Source organism: Nematolebias whitei, chromosome 1 (genome assembly GCF_014905685.2).
Source record: "Nematolebias whitei isolate Nwh7 chromosome 1, NemWhi1, whole genome shotgun sequence".
Taxonomy (NCBI): domain Eukaryota; kingdom Metazoa; phylum Chordata; class Actinopteri; order Cyprinodontiformes; family Rivulidae; genus Nematolebias; species Nematolebias whitei.
This window is the reverse complement of record NC_056498.1, coordinates 28,050,334-28,067,497: the sequence shown is the minus strand read 5'-3', so window position 1 is coordinate 28,067,497 and position 17,164 is coordinate 28,050,334. Positions and strand designations below refer to the sequence as shown.

The following is a 17,164-nucleotide window of genomic DNA, read 5'->3' as shown; positions in this document are numbered from 1 at the left end:
CCCCCCCCCCCCCCCCCCCTTCCTGCCTTTCGAACACGAGCTCTTACATTGCCCGTATTTGGACAAAGGGGAGCCGAGCAATGAACTCCCTTTGTACAAACTAAAAGTTCAGCCTGCATCCACCCCCCTTCCCCTTTCTCCCCCCTCTGTTGCCACAGTTTTTATAAACAGGACAAGAGACGCAACAAGACGGGGGGGAGTTGAGAATGATAAGAAATGGAAAATATAAAAAAAGAACGACTTGTCTTTGTCACTCAGACAGAAATGCCGACTCAGTTTTCTCCCTTAAACCATGTTTTTCTTCCTCTTCTTCTTTTGTTCTGTCTCCTCGTCTTCCCAGCCGGTGGGGTTTGTCAGCTTTGACAGCCGATCAGAGGCGGAGGCTGCTAAGAATGCCTTGAACGTAAGTGTCGTGCCCTCTCGGCGCTCCTCTCACGCACCAGCTCAGCACAAAGCAGATCTTGTGATGGCTGCTTGCATTGCAAATGCATCTGATATGAAGAAAAAACAAAATCAGCTATCAAACCCTGAAAAACAAAAGAAGCTGAAATGTTACTGTACGCCACGTGAACAGAAGAAATCCTGCAAGGATGGGGTGAAAATTAGCTCCTCTTGCACAAAGAAATGGAGAATATTGATCTAGGGTTTAATTATAATCCAACTTCTTTCAGAGCTCGGCGGTAAGCCTCGACGAGGCCGACTCAAATATAAAGCAGATGTCATCCTCACAGGTTTTTATTTAGCTTCCTTAAAACAAAGCCAGCAATGAAAATCAGCTCGCACACCTTGATTTTCTTTATTTATTATTATTTTTCTTTTTCACTTCAGGAGTTTAGCTTGATCTCTTCGAGGCGGGGAAGGAAAGCTTTTATCTACGTGTGAAAGTGAAGATGCTGAGATGTGGGCGCCCATCAAAGGCCGAGCTTAGACAAAAATAAAAATAAAATGCTTAAAAACTAGAGAATTCGCATTTTCTGCAAAAATGCAGTGTGAATGCTTATTGCAGAAGGACTTGCTTAGAAACGGCTGAAATTAGCTTAAAAAATGCATGCTGAAATGTAGCTGAAATGGAAGAACAAGCTTAAATTAGCAGAAGAGAACAGAAAGAACATGTTTGCTTAATTGGGTTTAGATTAGCATAAATGAGCACTAAAATCAAGAAACTAGTTAAATAAAGCTGAAATTAGTAAAAAAAAAAAAAAGAAAAAAGCTGAAAACTGAAAAGGCATAAAGATGCTGAAACTACCAGAAGGAAGTGGAAAGAGCTAAAATGAACTATCAAAAATGTGGAATTAGCTGCAAAAGCTGAATTTAGTATAAAACAGATATTAGCAAAAATAGTAGAAAAAGTTGAAAGGAGCAGAAATAAGCTAAAAAGATTATAACAAGATGAAATAAGCATGAATTTAATTAGGCTGAAAGTAGCAGAAATTACCTCAAAACTTGAATTTATCTGAAAACCGCTGAAATTAGCTAAAAATGCTAAAAAAAATATAGCAGAAAAGGTAGAATAAACTTTAATTGGCAGAAGAAAGCAAAAAAAAAAAAACATGTTTGCCTAATTAGGCTCAAAGAAGCATGAGCACAAAGAAGTGAATATTATCTGAAAAAAGCTTAAATTAACAATAAAAAAAAAAACGGCAGAAAAGTAGCTAAAATAGCAGAAAGAAGCTTAGATTAGCACAAGGACATGGAGAGAGCACATTTTTGCAGAATTGGTCTGAAACAAGTTGAAGTGAGTTCAAAAAATATGGAATTAGCTGAAAAAGGTAAAATTAGCATAAAAAACAGCTAAATAGTAGCTGAAATAGCAGAAAAGGCTGAAAAGTGCATAAATAAGCTGAGAGGAGACTAATAAGCTGAAATTAGCAAAAGGAAGATAGAAGAAGCACAAAAATGTTGTAGTTGACAGAAAGAAGCTGAAAGGAGCACTAAACAGCTGAAAAAACAGCTGTAGCTGAATAAAGTTTAAATATGCTGAAAGAAGCTGAAGCAGAACAAAATGTGAAAGGAGCAGCAGTAAAAGATTATTTGAAGGATGTAAAATGAGCTCGATACATTTCCAATGAGGAAAAAAATGTCAGAAAAGGCTAAATATCTCAAAAAGCTAAAGTTGCACCAATCCTAAAAGTCAAAGCACCCTTCTACTGAACGAGCTGAACGTTTTGATTTATGATTTGTTGAAATAGCACAAAAATTGTGAAACGAGAAAGATGCCAAAACAATGTACAAAAGACAAACGGATCATAACTGTGTGAATGATTCATAAACATTCACACGACTAGAAACGTCTGAAGATATTTTGAAGTTCCAGCGCAGCGACTGCCCAAATATCCAACATCAGCCTTCTCCAATAGAGATCAATTGTAATTTATGACTTACTTTGGTTATAATCTAAGCTGACAAAATATCTGTTTCTTGTATAAACTGTGTGACATGTGAAGACAGACAGAAACACAGCCTCGAAATTAAGCCTCAAACAGTCATGTACAACTCTACAAGATGCGTTGAGTAGAATGCATGAACTACAATGAATCAATTTTTATGTGTCTGCAGATCCTTCACTTCTTGTTTTGTAGAGAAAAGTGAAAGCTCTGCTACAGAGGAAGTCTGTGGAAACTTGACTTTATCTGTTTTACAGCTGTGACAGACACACTCGTTGAATCTAAAAGTAAAAGAAGAAAAAATATAGTGACTGGACTTTTACTCTGTAGTTGAAAATACTAATTAACTGTACTAGAAAGCCCTACTTGTACATTTTGTAATATGAACTGTACAAAGTGTACAAGTGTGAATACAGCAGTCCCTCGCTACTTGGTGGTTCGACTTTCGTGGACTCGCTCTTTCGCGTTTTTTTTAACGATTGTCAACTTTGATATTACGGCATGGGATAAAAAGTTAACGAAAAAACTTCGGGCAGGCCTTGACATTTTGTAGTTTTCTTACAATAAGCTTATACTGTAATGCCAGTCAAAAAGAACTACTGTATTTTTCGGACTATAAATTGCACTTAATCTTTTAATTATCTCAAAAATCGACAGTGAGTCTTATAATCAGGTGCACCTTACGTATTAATTCTGGTTGTGTTTACTGACCTCGAACTGATTTTATGTGTTACATCTGAACAATGTTGACAGTTATTCAGTTGAATAAAGTTTGACTTGTCTGACGGTTTTGTTTCGCTTGATGCGCCTTATACTCCGGTGCACCTTTATAGTCCGAAAAATACGGTACACTACCCAGAATCCAACAGTGCTTCCAGCCGCTGCTTTATGCCAAAATAGTGGGAAAGTTTTGCGACGCAATTCTACACTATCTATGAAGCTCACAGAACTGGCAGGAAAGTCACAAATAATCCTGAAGCGCAATTATCCACGCACACATCGACCTGGTGGGCTTCGTTGCTGCAGGGTAGGTCTGCAGAACCAGAACAGAGCTGCTGTTCTGCAGAATTGATGAGTAAAATTTTGCAATACTGTACAGTATATATACGTATGTTGTTAAAATTACATAGGTTAAAGAGTTTAGAACATTGCAAGAGTGTGGGAAGGGTTTATAAAGACTTACCGTATTTTTCGGACTATAAGGCACAATATCAATGAACTGGTCTGTTTTCATACATAAGGCTAGACCTATCGCAATAAACGATAAATCATTTAGTCACATGATAAATGAAAATTATCATCCTCATTTTCATTTATCATCTTTATTGTTTCTTTGTGTCTCTCTCTTTCTACTGGACATTGGATGACAAAAGGCTCAACTTGGGTGCTCTTCACTGACCCCTCCCTTTCTCTTTAAAATCTGTTTTTAACCGGTCAAAATCGTGTTTTTGGATCGTTTAAAGCAGCTACGCTACAAGCTAAGCTAACAGGCCGAGATCTCAGGAAAAAAAAAAAACTCCGTCTTGTCGAAGCTCCAGAATTCACAGTTGAAACCTGTGCCTTTGTCTAAAAAGTTTTTCTCTGCAAAAAGAAGCTGAGAACTTGTTTACTGTTTTTTTTATTTATTAAAAGCTTTGTGTGAAAAATGCTATGCTAAAGAGCTCAAAACAAACCGAGCGTCTGCCATTTTGAAAACCAAAAAACACAAACGAGTGACAGCCCATGTCACGTCAAGGGGCCTCCCTCCCATTTTTCTTAGAGACATGCTGCTCGCTCCCTCACTATCACAAATCCTTCGGTACAAATGGTCCTATACTGCCATCCAGTGGTCACAAAATGTACTACACATAAATTAACCCACATTTCTTCATAAATTTGACAATAGTTACTAATTCTTGTCAAATTTCAAACAATATTATCGTTTATCGCAATAATTTCTGAGACAATTAATCTCCCAGCAAAAGTTGTTATCATGACAGGCCTACATAAGGCGCACCGGATTATAAGGCGCATTAAGCAAAACAAAACATTCAGATAAGTCAAACTTATTCAACTCCTTCACAATAACGCTCAACATTATTCAATTGTACCAGATAAAATCGGTTCGAGGTCAGTAAGCACAACCAGAATTAATACATAAAGCTCACCGGATTATAATGCTCACTGTCGATTTTTGAGAAAATTAAAGGATTTTAAGTGCACCTTATAGTCCGAAAAATACAGTACTATATATATATATAAATACTAAACTAAATATAGCGTTGCTACATCGCAATTTTTCACTTATCGCAATTCTTCACTTACCGCAATTTTTCACTTACCGCAGCGGCGTCTGGAGCATAACCCCCGCGATAAACGAGGAACTACTGTATGAAGAATTGGAAGTTTTGATTTTTGCTTCAAACGATCACGAAGACAAAGTTATCTAAAAAGAAAAATTAGTATTGAAATCACCATTTTTTGCTCTTTTCTTGTTGCCTTTTAAATAGACTGCAGCTCCTCCCTGCTGTTGCCTCTGGGGGGTGGGGGGTACAGCGCTTGGTTGCTCAGAAATAATATTTAACACCAAGAACAAACAATATCTAAACAAGGTCTGTAATTTGAGGGGGAAAAGTTATATTTCACAGATTTTGCCTCTCGTTGTGGAGATTTTTCTTTTCTCCTGAATTTCATTTAAGCCTTAAAATGACCAGCTACGAGAAGTCATGGCACACTAGCTCCAATCAAAACACACTTTTTGATGTGGTTTTTTTTTTATATTGATTTTTTTGTTTTGTTTTTGTGTTAGTCGTAGCGAGACAAAATCGGGACTTAAAAGGAAGAATAATCAAAAAGCTGCACCTTTTTTAATTATCATCTTATTATAAAACAGCAGTCACTCCGTTCCCTCACACTCAGAACTGAAACATGTTCTTGTTTATTATTTTATTTTGGAGAAAGATGCTTCCCCAGGGGTCAAATGGAGATGAGCTCAGTTTAGTTATTTATTTCCTTGCAAACATCTATCTGCATATCCAGACTTGTGAAAGACTGAGAAAACTCCAGAGAGAAGGTGGATTTGTTTCCCGTCGTGGGAACTCTGTTCTATTTTCCTCTAAATATAACGGCACAACAACCACCGCCATCGAAGCCGAAGAACCTGAGAATCAGTTCAAGGTTGGATCTTCAGCTCGGTTCAGACACGAGAACACTTAGGCCTCGTTATACCCGCAGATCTGATTATACCTCTGCAGCCAGAAGCTGCGAAAGCGCTAAGAAGAGGCAATCCTAGTTAAACCCCCCCTCTCTCCGCACAACTCTCTTTCATGAGAAGAGTCTTTGCTCGCTCGTTTGGGTTCCTCGAGCCTGCAGGGACGAGATGAGAAGCCCAACCCTGCAGCTTCGTTTCACTGCAGAACACTTCGCTCCTTCGGCTCATACGAACTTTGTGCCATTTTGTGTCTTTCACACGAACGAGGTTAATGAGTGGACGTTTAGGCGCCTCTCTCAATTCTACCTTTGCTCTGTGGTCACCTTGTTTTCTGAAGATGGACCTCTGCGTTCCTTCACTTTTCCTCAAAATGATCCCAAAAAAAAAAAAAAGATATCATTTGTGCGGCGGCTCATGTGGATCTCTTAGAAGTAGAGATAACAACTTTTTTGTCCACCATTGCAAAAATGAAATTTAGAAATACCCTTCGTCAGTGCATCTGTCCATCTTTTGAGCTTGATAACTTGCAAAATAGGTGAGGTACGTTTTGGTGTGTAGCTGCATCTAGACCTAAGAAAAGCCCGTATTGAAAATTAGGTTGCTACGTCATTATTCAAGATGGCTGCCACCTTTTATGTATAGACTGAAATTCTGTGAGCTGGATAACAGAAAATAAGCGTGCTGAATACCACTTCGGTTTGTGGCTGCATTTATTTCTTTATATACGAGTGATTGTCGCAGCCAGTATCCACAGCGTCACATTTTAAAGTTCGCTGATGACTCGGCCATCTTGTCCCTTCTCAGCAGTGATGACCCAGACCATAGACCCGTGGTCAGGGACGTCACTGAATGACGCGTCTTCTGTTTTAAAGTTAAAGAGACAGTTGTTGATTTTAGAAAAGACTCTTCAGTTGTCGCTCCTGTGGTCATGAACGGTGAAGCTGTTGATTTAAATATCTGGGAACTGTTCTTAATGACAAACTGACCTTTGATGCACATGTGAGCTCATTTTGTAAGAAGGCTCATCGGAGAATATATTTTTATTGGAAACTAGTTTGAATGTTGGTTCTACTTTTTTTTTCTTCTGTTTGGATTTTTAACATGTAAGAACAGGAACAAACTGTTGAGGATTGTCAGGATGTGCAGCAAAACTGCTAGCATAGCCCTACAGAACCTCACTGACCTACACAAGGCGAGGTCAGTGAACGAGGCCAGGCTTATTCTGGCAGATCCTGATCACCCACTCCATGGTGAGTTAGGGTTGCTTCTGTCTGGGCACAGATATCTGCTGCCCAGATGTATAACGGACTGAAAATCTCATTTATCTCTGTAGCGATCAGGCTTCTTAACGAACAATTATGTCTGTATTGGTATTTTAATATCTTTGTCTTATCTAGTATGGAATGGATGTTTTATGTGCCTACTGACTGTGAAACAAATTACCCCTCGGGGACAATAACAATTCTTGAAAATTAACATTTAAGCGTAAGAAAATATGCATTAACCATCCATCGCAATCATTTGAGTAAACTGTGCTTTCTATTTTTTATGTTGCTTAAAAGTATAGTATCCTCGAATGTTTGGGGTGGACGAAAAATAATCTGTGGTGGCCAAGGCCACCATTGGCCACCGCCTGGCTCCTCCATTATGTTTGGTGGTGGATAAAATTGCTCCCTCTGCTTGCCAGGATCCATCTTGGTGTTGCCTCGGACAAGCCCCGAAAAAAACAGTTAAGGCTAATTTTTAATCTTGGTTCAATTCTGGAAATAAGAAAAACACATCTCAAAAACTACAAACATTCACAATTAAAATCCTTCAGCGATTTGGCTCACCATGACGTTGCAGTGATGTCTGAAGTGTTTGGTTCCCTTTAATATGGTGCCAACCGTCATCAAATAAGGGATCTAATGTTGCGATATTGACAGTTACAGGTTCCGCAGGAAGGTCCTCGTGGCTTCGCCTCCCGTGTCTGAAGCAACGGCGAGCCAAGTTTTTGTCATCAGGTTGAGATTTTGAGTTAGACGTGTTGCTCTGTAATTCACCGTGAGCCATTTCCAGCAGGCTTTAAGGCAAAATTTAGACTGTAAAGTTTACTGTCAAACTCTGAAAGATTAAAAAGGCAGCAGAGTGACAGTTCCTGATAGCAGCCAGCTCCCTCTGGATATCTGAACAACAGACAACAAAAAAGGAAGCGGCACATCGTTCTAAACTCATCTGCTTCATCACCGCATCAAATAGACGAAGGCAAGTCTTCCAGGTGTCTTCTTCTTATTTAACACATGATGGTTTTAGGTGCAAAGGTGTTCCGTCGGCCTGTTTTTGTAGCACGGTTGTGAATGCAAAGTGAAGCTAGCCTGAGTTGTCATACAGTTAACCATAATCTTACTCAAGAACATTGTCTTGAACAACCTTCCAGGAAAACAGAAGAACATAATCGTGTTTTAAGTGGGAGAAAAAATAGTGTAGAGGGTTTGCTCAGATTATTGATAAATTTATCACTGTCATCATATGATTGTGCACAAAATCAATATTACCAAAAAACTGCTCTTAACTTGGTATGATCTTGGCATACGGACCTTCAAGGACTTATTCATTGATAATGTTTTTGCCTCCTTTACTCATCTATCAGACAGATTTGCTCTTCCATCGCACCACTTTTTTTTTTTTTTTAGATGTCTACAAATCCCAGTTTTGCTCGCAGTAATTTCCCCACTTTTCCCCATTTGCTTGAGCTCTCTGCCCTGGGTTCCTTGTTTTTGTCCACCCCTGGGCTAAAGGGCTCTATTTCAACTCTTTATAATTTACTTGCCTTGTTTCGTCTGAACTCTCTAAACTCGATTAGGAACCTTTGGGAACAAGATATTGGGGAGAATATTTCTGATGAGCTTTGGTCACGTATTCAGACACGGGTAGATGAATCCTCTATTTGCGTGAAGCATTGTCTTATCCAATGCAAGTTGGTGCACCGTGTGTATTACACTAAAGCCTGTTTATCTAAAATCTGTAACTTGGTTTCCCCAGCAATGTGACAGATGTCAACAGTCCCCTGAAAATCTTATTCATGTGTTTTGGCAGTGCCCTCGGCTTAATGCCTTTTGGACGGAGATTTTTGCTGCTATATCTGAGGTGGTTGGAAGTTTGGGGAAAATACCTCATCCTCTTTTTTTACACTGGCTCAGGGATATTCTTTACTTCCTTAAACTTGAGAAAGGTGATGGATTTTTATATTTTAATTTATGCCGGTTCAAGGAATTAGCGTAGAGGGAAATGCATGTGTTCTGGCTAGTAAAGCTGAGCTCATCCATGCGTATAGTTTCCACTTATTGAACCTTTCAAAATAAACTACAATAGCAGAAATGGGTGCTTTGTGTTGGGTAGTCGGCAGTAGGTGTTGTGTTGAAAAAAGCTGCCCGTCTGGAAAAACACCGCCACGCAACAGCTTGGTGTGTGTTTACACCAGGTGCCGCTGTAAAAAAAGAAAAAGGGACTTTGTGATGACCGTGTTAACTGTTAAAAATAAATTTAAAATAAACCCTGAATACTTAATTGCACTGAAATGGCAAACACAAAAATAATCAGCTCTGAATTAATTCAAATGGCACAGATGCCACAACTTCATCACAAAGTGTTTTAATGGTGTCCCAATTTGTTTGCTATTCAGGCTTTTTGTCTCCACCAAACCCTCCAGAGGTCGTCTCCCATTTCTCGCACTTTCAGACTCGCGGAAACTAAACTGAGATGGGTTCCAGACGCCTGTGACGACTCTGCAACTATTTTGAGAGTAAACTTGACCTGCAAATCGGTCTATGTTCCAAACTTCAACAACACAAGACTCGGGCCTTGCAAGACTCGAGAAGAAATTGAGAACCCTTGCAAATGTTTTGAGACGTTTCAGAAACAAATGCTGTTTCCATATTGTAGGCAGCAGCTGCAGCCCACTGATGCAGATGTGAGGGTTGTGATGATGAACGACAACATCAATACATCCAACGATGTCTCAACTGCATAGTTTCCTAATTCTACACCAGCAGACACACCAACAGAAGCCTTCAAACAAGCAAACTAATTTACCCAGACCCCCTTTTTGCGCTGCAAGAAAAGCTTTCTCTAACAATGCACACGCATCAAGATGCTTCCTTCCTTTCAGAATAAAAGTTCCTGTTATTGGATTGACAAGTGCCATTTTCATTTCTACCTATTTCCTTTAAAATATAACGTGTAAAAATGTTCGGGCTGCAGTTTATTATACCGTATTATTTCACATCATTAGTGTTTGGCGTATATCTTAGATCCTTATATACTGCTTCTTTTTATACTTTCTATTTTTGCTATTGCTGGGTGTAACTGCGACCTTAAGTACACAATTTCGTTCCACCTCATGTACCACATGTGATGCAAATGAGAACAAAGATACTTGAACTTGAAAAGGTATAATGCAAGCCAACTATATTATTTACAACATGTTGAGCTCTGTAGAAACCCTAAGAAACCCAATACAATCTAAGGAGTTTGGAAAGTGGATCTTGGCGGTGCCAGATTTATGAGTTAACATCAGGGCCAGGATTAAAGCCAACTTCAAGTAACTCCAGTCGTAAACTGTTGAGGCTCGATTTGGACTAGCCATTAGCTCATCGGTCTGGTTAGAATACTTTTATATTAATTCATTCATTCAACCCTTATTTATACAGGTGAATCCCATTGAGCCTCGGGGACTCATTTACAAGATGTATTGTTTAGAACTATTTATTGGTTATGACTTTTCTACAAGAAGTCCCCTTCAAAGGAGCTGAACTATCCCTTTGACGTCTGGTTGCTCCCTGCCTGAGATATTCTATGAAGAAATGGTGTTTTGATAGGACAGTATTGTTTCTAACACTTGTTTCTGGTTGACTTCAGGGGGTTCGTTTCGATCCAGAGATCCCCCAAACTCTGCGGCTGGAGTTCGCCAAGGCCAACACTAAGATGGCTAAAAACAAGCTGGTTGGCACGCCCAACCCCCTTCCCTCCCAGCAGAGCCCAGGGCCACAGTTCATTAGCAGAGACCCATGTAAGTGCTCCGATCATTCATCCGCCTGTCCCTGAGTGGGTGCTTTACTTTGTACTGCTGCTTCCTTAAGCTAAACTGGACCGAACAGCTGTTTCCCCTTTATGACTTTACTGTCGTAAATAGACTTTTTATTCCTTGTTCTGTTATGACTGTGGCGTAGCAGCTTTAAGATATATATTTCTCGATACTGTTTGTCTTAATGGAACATTCATGCAACCATGTATTTTTTTTTAGTGATGTGTTAACAAAAGTGAACTCTTTCCAAAGCTCGTGTTGTTTTGCTTGAATCTGTATGAATCACGTGCTGGATTGTTTGGCGTTCCTTCCTGTTAAAGAAGACCGATGCTCTGTTAGTTTGAGCACTTATTGACAGTGCATGTTCATTGTTAACTTTTGCTCCATCGGTTTGGACTCGGGGCCTTTCTGAGTAACACATTAATGCACCTGTGTGTCTGTTTCTTTTCCAGTTAGTTAAACATTTTTTTCCCCGAGGGGGTTAACGATCTTGCGAGAATCATTCAATGCTAGTTAAACATACACCAGCTGTAATCGTACATTCTTCCTGAATGACCCAACTGCTCTTATCTTGGATCTTTTCTTTGCCAGAAGAGGGGTGGTACTTGGTGCCTCAGAGGAAAATGGAAGGAAACGATTAATGAAACCATGACGTAATCACCAGGAGAGACATTTCTGTTATTTTCCTGATAAGAAATGTTATAATCAGCCTTTTGTTTTGTGATCATGCTTTGATAGAGTCACCAGGAGACATGGAAAGCACAGAAAAATGCTCCCTAAATTTGTATGGCTATCTGATGGTTCTCCAATTAGTTACTCCATGTTGACTGATTCTGCTTTTTTTTTTTTTTTTAAGTATTCACTCCCTCTGTACCACACAGCACTATCTCCTCACTTATGCACTTTTTTTGTCACTTTGCACTCAACTTAGTCAGTAAATCATATCTGAGGTGGTTTCCTCTCACTATTCTCTTAGCTACCGTTGCTAGCCTGTAAAGCTTTTCATTTTTCTATTGGATAAAAACAGTTTAAATATGCAAAGGTTGGCAGTTTTTTTCTTTTTTTTTACTGAAAGTTATAGTAAATGTAAAAATTATAGGTTAAAATAGAAGTACGCAAAGCAGACTTTACATTTTGAGCTGAAAGCCTTCAGTTTTGATCGCTAAAATGAGGGATGTTGCACATGTGGCTAAATAGCTAATCAAGCTAACGTTAGCTCCATTCGCTGGTTAAAAGCAAAACGTCCAGATTGAGTTTGTAATTAACTAACAGATTATTTGTTCAGTAAAAACAATTACAGTGTTTATATATGTACAATAGATATTTTGCTACTAAATCTAAAACAGTAAGGCTAACGTTTTATATAAAACTAACGCTAATGTTTATGTTGCTTTCTTTTGGATATATTTATAAGGTTTATGTTTTGGAAATTGATAATTAAGGATGCCAAAATAAGTTCAATTGGGGTAAAGAATGTAAAAGTAATTGTTAAATCTAAAAGGTTTGGTTCAGAATGCTTAGAAGATTACAATTCCTACAATGAATATTCTTACATTAGCGGCTAGCACACATTAGCTTATCGTGGCTACGTTACGGGGCAGCACGGTGGCGCAACTGGTAGAGCTGCTGCCTCTCAGCGAGCTGGTCCTTGGTTCAAATCCCGGTCCAGGGGCCTTTCTGGGTGGAGTTTGCATGTGTGGTTTTTCTCCGGGTACTCCGGTTTCCTCCCACAGGCCAAAAACATGCATGTTAGGCTGATTGGTAACTCTAAATTGTCCATGAGTGTGAGAGAGTGAATGGTTGTTTGTCTCTGTGGCCCTGTGATGGACTTGCGACCCATCCAGGGAGTACCCCGCCCCTCGCACAGTGATTGGTGGACATGGGCACCGGCGACCCCCGTGACCCAAAATGGAAGAAGCGGGTAAAGATAATGGATGTATGTATGTATGTATGGATTGATGGATGGCCACGTTAGGTTGCTACAGTGTTCCAAAAGTTAGCTAATGGAGAAGAAAGAAGTTCTTAAGAAGGCAATGGATTTGTTTAGTTTGTGAAGTGGCCATTTTCAAAATAAATTGATATTTTCAGGGGCTGCACGGTGGAGTAGTGGTTAGCACTGTTTCCTCACAGCAAAAAGGTTAAAGGTTGTCTAATCAAAAATATGTGAGGCCAAAAACATACATGTTAGGTTCATTGATGACTAGGTATAAGTGAGAGAGTGAAAGGTTGTTTGTCTCATATGTCTCTGTGTCCCTGTGATGGACTGGAGACCTGTCCAGGTGTACCTTACTTCTTGCACAGTGACTGCTGGAGATGGATGCGATGAAAGAAGCGGGTAAATAGAATAGATGGATGGATATAGTCTGTTTGCAACATGCTTATCGTTAAAGTTGAGTTGTTTACATTTGAGTTGGTAAGCTAGTAGCCAGGCATGTACCGGTAGTAGCTTTCGGACAAATTAACACGTTGTTTTCCATTCATTGTGTTTACTTTTATGTTTTTAATGACTATTTTAGATGTTATGGCAAGATGCTCAGCCAACAAAAGAGTGAAGATAAATCCAAAGCTTTACAGGCTTGAAGTTTCCAGCTACAGTTGCTAAGCTATAACGGACCTCGCTCTGACAAATGTTCGGGGGTTTGTTTTAGTGGGTGCTTGGTTGGAAAAAGAAATGAAACCAGAGGATTCGACTTCAGATACTCCCCCCCCCAGTGCACACCTCCACAATCACCACCATCACCGTCACCTCCTCCCTGCCTCTCTATTCACCCACCCATTCACTTTTCATTCTCCTCACCGCACTCCTCCTCTTCTTCTTTCCACAGATGAGCTCACAGTGCCTGCTCTATATCCCAGCAGCCCAGATGTGTGGGCGTCGTACCCGCTGTACCCGGCAGAGCTGTCGTCGGCCCTACCGCCTGCTTTCACCTACCCCTCCTCGCTCCACGCTCAGGTAATCCCACCGCCTGTTCCCTATCACCATCACCTCCTTCACCGTCTCCCAATCAGCTGCTGCCGTCAGCCCTGACACCACTTTCTGCTCCATTCAGCAAAGTTGCAATTAAACCAAACATTTCTCGATCGATTAAAAAAAAAAAAAATTAAACTCTTGTAGAAATTTTAATATTTGTGTTTTTAAGCTGAGTAGTAGTCAATTCAGCGATATAGATGAGAACAAACTGCAGCAGTTTACATTTTATGGGATTTTTTTCTTCTGCAGGAAGTTTTTTTTCGTTGTTCAAGTAAGTTCAAATGTAGCACTTACTTGAAATTGTGCCCTTCTAAAATCCTGATCAGTGAAAATCAGTACACTGACAGTGAAATTAGTCCGTTTTGAATATTTAATTTCGTCTTGGATAATGTGCAGTCCTTTTTTAGCTTCCCCTTGAGAAAAGCTACAATCCGGCCCAATGAATGTACAGAAATTATTATAACTAACAACCAAAACTATAAATAAAAGTAAGGATTGTAAAGATGCCTGTGGTCCATCAAAGTTCAGTCAGGTCATCTGGACAGTTTCTTTTTTGTTGTTGTTGTTGAGTGGTTTCGTCCTTCATCCAAAGGACTTCATTAGTCCGAGGAGCTACAACAAACTGAGTCCCACAAGCAGCAAACCCACAGAGTGGACCAACCAGTTTGATGGTGATAAGATGGTTTCTGGTCATCTGGACTTTCTTTTTTTTAGAGACATTTCACCCTCTATCCAGAGGGCTTCATCAGTCTGAGGAGTTCCAAGTAAACTGTTTCCCCACCAAGCAGTAAACTCCTTAAGTGGACCAACCAGTTTGCTGGAGATAAGATGGTTTCTGGGGGCTGTCCTGTCCTCCGTCGACTCCTCCCAGGCAGGCACAGCCAAAGTGGTTCAAGGCATCAAAGTCCATGCACAATCATCCAGGTACAAAATCCAGTAATTCAGAGTCAGGTCATTTGGACGGTTTATTTTTTTGTACAGATGTTTCAACCTCTCTCTGGAGGGCTTCATCAATCTGAGGAGTTCCAAGTAAACTGTTTCCCCATCAAGCAGTAAACTCCTTAAGTAAACTCCTCAGACTGATGAAGCCCTCTGGATAGAGAGTGAAACGTCTCTACAGAAACTGTCCAGATGACCTGACTGAGCATTATTGGATTTGGTATCTGGATGATTGAGCATGAACTTTGATATCTGGATGAAATTCCAATAACGTTCAGTTAGGTCATCAGGACAATTTTTTTTTGTGTGTGTGTAGAGATGTTTCGTCCTTCATACAAAGGACTTCATCAGTCCGAAGAACCACAACAAACCGAGTCCCACAAGCAGCAAACCCACATAGTGGACCAACCAGTTGTGTGGTGTTTGCAAAATTGAACAGCTTAGACGTTGCTTCACAGTATTTTTAAAGACAAAAATATATAAACAAAATCAACAATTTACTTTCACAGAGTCGTTTATTTGGACTTCATAATCCAAAAGCTGTTTCTAAACATTTGACTGGTCGAACTGAAGTCCTGAATTACAGCTCTACCTCGGTCCGAGTGTTATTTTTTTTTTTTTTGTTCTTGGTTAAGTTTAGGAGCTTAGATCTCCAACTGTTTGAAAGATTTGCATCATCATTTCACCGTCATCTACCTCATTAATTAAACCCTTTAAACAAGGTTTGGTTGTTTGAGGTCTTCTAATCTGCACGGCTCACATGAAGGTTTAATATCGATCTCCTGAAACTCTTCTCATGAATCCCGCATTGTGTCGACTGATCCTCACACAATCGGATATTTTTGACTGTTTATTAGATAAAATACATGCTTGCATTCATCAGCTTGTAGATGGTATGCACAAATGGTTTCACATGACCGGCTCCAAACATCATGAATTGTATTCAAATCTGCACCAGAACGTATATTGAATATATTTCCATGTTCAAGTCAGAAAAGAAAGGTTGCACGCCTTTATAAAAGATGATGTCAGATTTAGAAAGAAGTGCTAGTTGAATCCGCCTGGCTGGCATTTTTCCAGACGCTAACGCAGACATGGACAGAATCCGGCTGTGCGATTTCAATCGGGGGTTGTGGTGAGTTGGTGAGATTTAGCTTCTTCTGACCAGGACTATATTCTGATGCGAGGCCAGAAAACGTGTGTGTGTACACACACACAGGTTTTAGTCAGGGGAGTATCAAATATAAATCATGTTAGCATGAGCTCACCGATCTGGCTCCATTGGTAATCAGCTGTCGTCGGCGTATAATAAAATGTCATGGGACAATTAGTTGGTCACTTTAGTGTAGAGTTTTGAGACTATGTGCGACATAATTCACACTCTGCAGGTCTTAATGCTTAATTTAATTTTATTTGATTTATTAGTTTATTGCACGGTCATTTTAATGCGACCTCTATCAGAACCTTCTACGTCTCAAAAGCAACCCATGTTCACAGAAGATGTGACGTTGCACATAGTATGCTGTGTTTTTAGATGTAAAAATGGATTCTACACGTTGGCATGTGTGTATCATTTCTGGAGTTGTTGTGCAATCAGGGTCAACTAATTTATTTTACAAACCCTAAACCAGGCTTTAAACTGCACAGCATTGGCATCAATATTATCAATATTTGGATCAATTCATGTTTCGCTACCTCACTGATGTAAAAGTGGATGAAATGCGACATAACCGTTCAGACTGAGCTTGCGTTGAAAAGCACTGAATTAGGGATGCGTGATATTATTGGCATGGTATTGGTATCGGACGATATTAGCGATAAAGTTAAATATCGGACATCGACCATTCCATCAAAATAACTCGCCGATATAAAAGTTTACACATACACATATATACATACTGTATACCTTCCTCTTACACTGGACTTACAGGGACTTATTTGTGAATATTTACAAATTTGCACTGTTCTAGTGTTGACAATGTGTTAGAGAGTAAATGTCCTGAATAAATTTGACGTTAAACATAATCCATGTTGAAGTGTTGCATCATTTTCAGCCCCTTTTTGGCATCTGCATTTGGTAGCAGGTCAAATTAACAAAGACCATGTAGAATAATGTCATAATTTAATTCCACAACAGAGAAAGCTATGTAGTCTCTGTAAGTAGGTCTAGTGGGGAAAATATTGGTATTGGTATCGGATATCGATATCGGCCAAAAATCCAATTTCGTGCATCTATACACTGGATATGTATTTGATTTTGTACCACATATAGCCTAACACAGTATTTTATCTGTGTGACTAAATATTTTACAAATGGTGTATATAACATGTTAATTAGCTCATAGGCAGAATTTATTATCTATGTAGTTGTGTTGTAAATATGAATTTGATGCCCCTATTCCCAGAAGGTGAATGATTTAATATAGAAAGTGTCATAATTTGTCATTGTTTTGTCGCCCGTGTTTTAGTTTTAATGTTTTGAACTTGGTTTATAACTTTTACTGGTCTTTACTGTATTTTGGATTGGATTGAGTTCTTAACCCAACAAAGTTAAGTCAGGTCCTGTGGAGGGTTTCTTTGTGTTGAAACGTTTCGTCTTTCATCCAGAAGACTTCATC

General features: G+C 39.4%; 1 protein-coding gene across 1 annotated transcript in view; it reads left to right on the top strand.

Moving 5' to 3' along the window:
- LOC119409176 (RNA-binding protein with multiple splicing) overlaps positions 1-17,164 on the top strand; it is a 61,384-nt gene that overhangs the window by 29,766 nt on the left and 14,454 nt on the right. Inside the window, exons 4-6 of the mRNA XM_037676040.1 lie at positions 341-403; positions 10,471-10,621; positions 13,462-13,589. Coding sequence (XP_037531968.1) covers positions 341-403; positions 10,471-10,621; positions 13,462-13,589 — 342 coding nt within the window. The remainder of the gene's footprint in view (positions 1-340; positions 404-10,470; positions 10,622-13,461; positions 13,590-17,164) is intronic.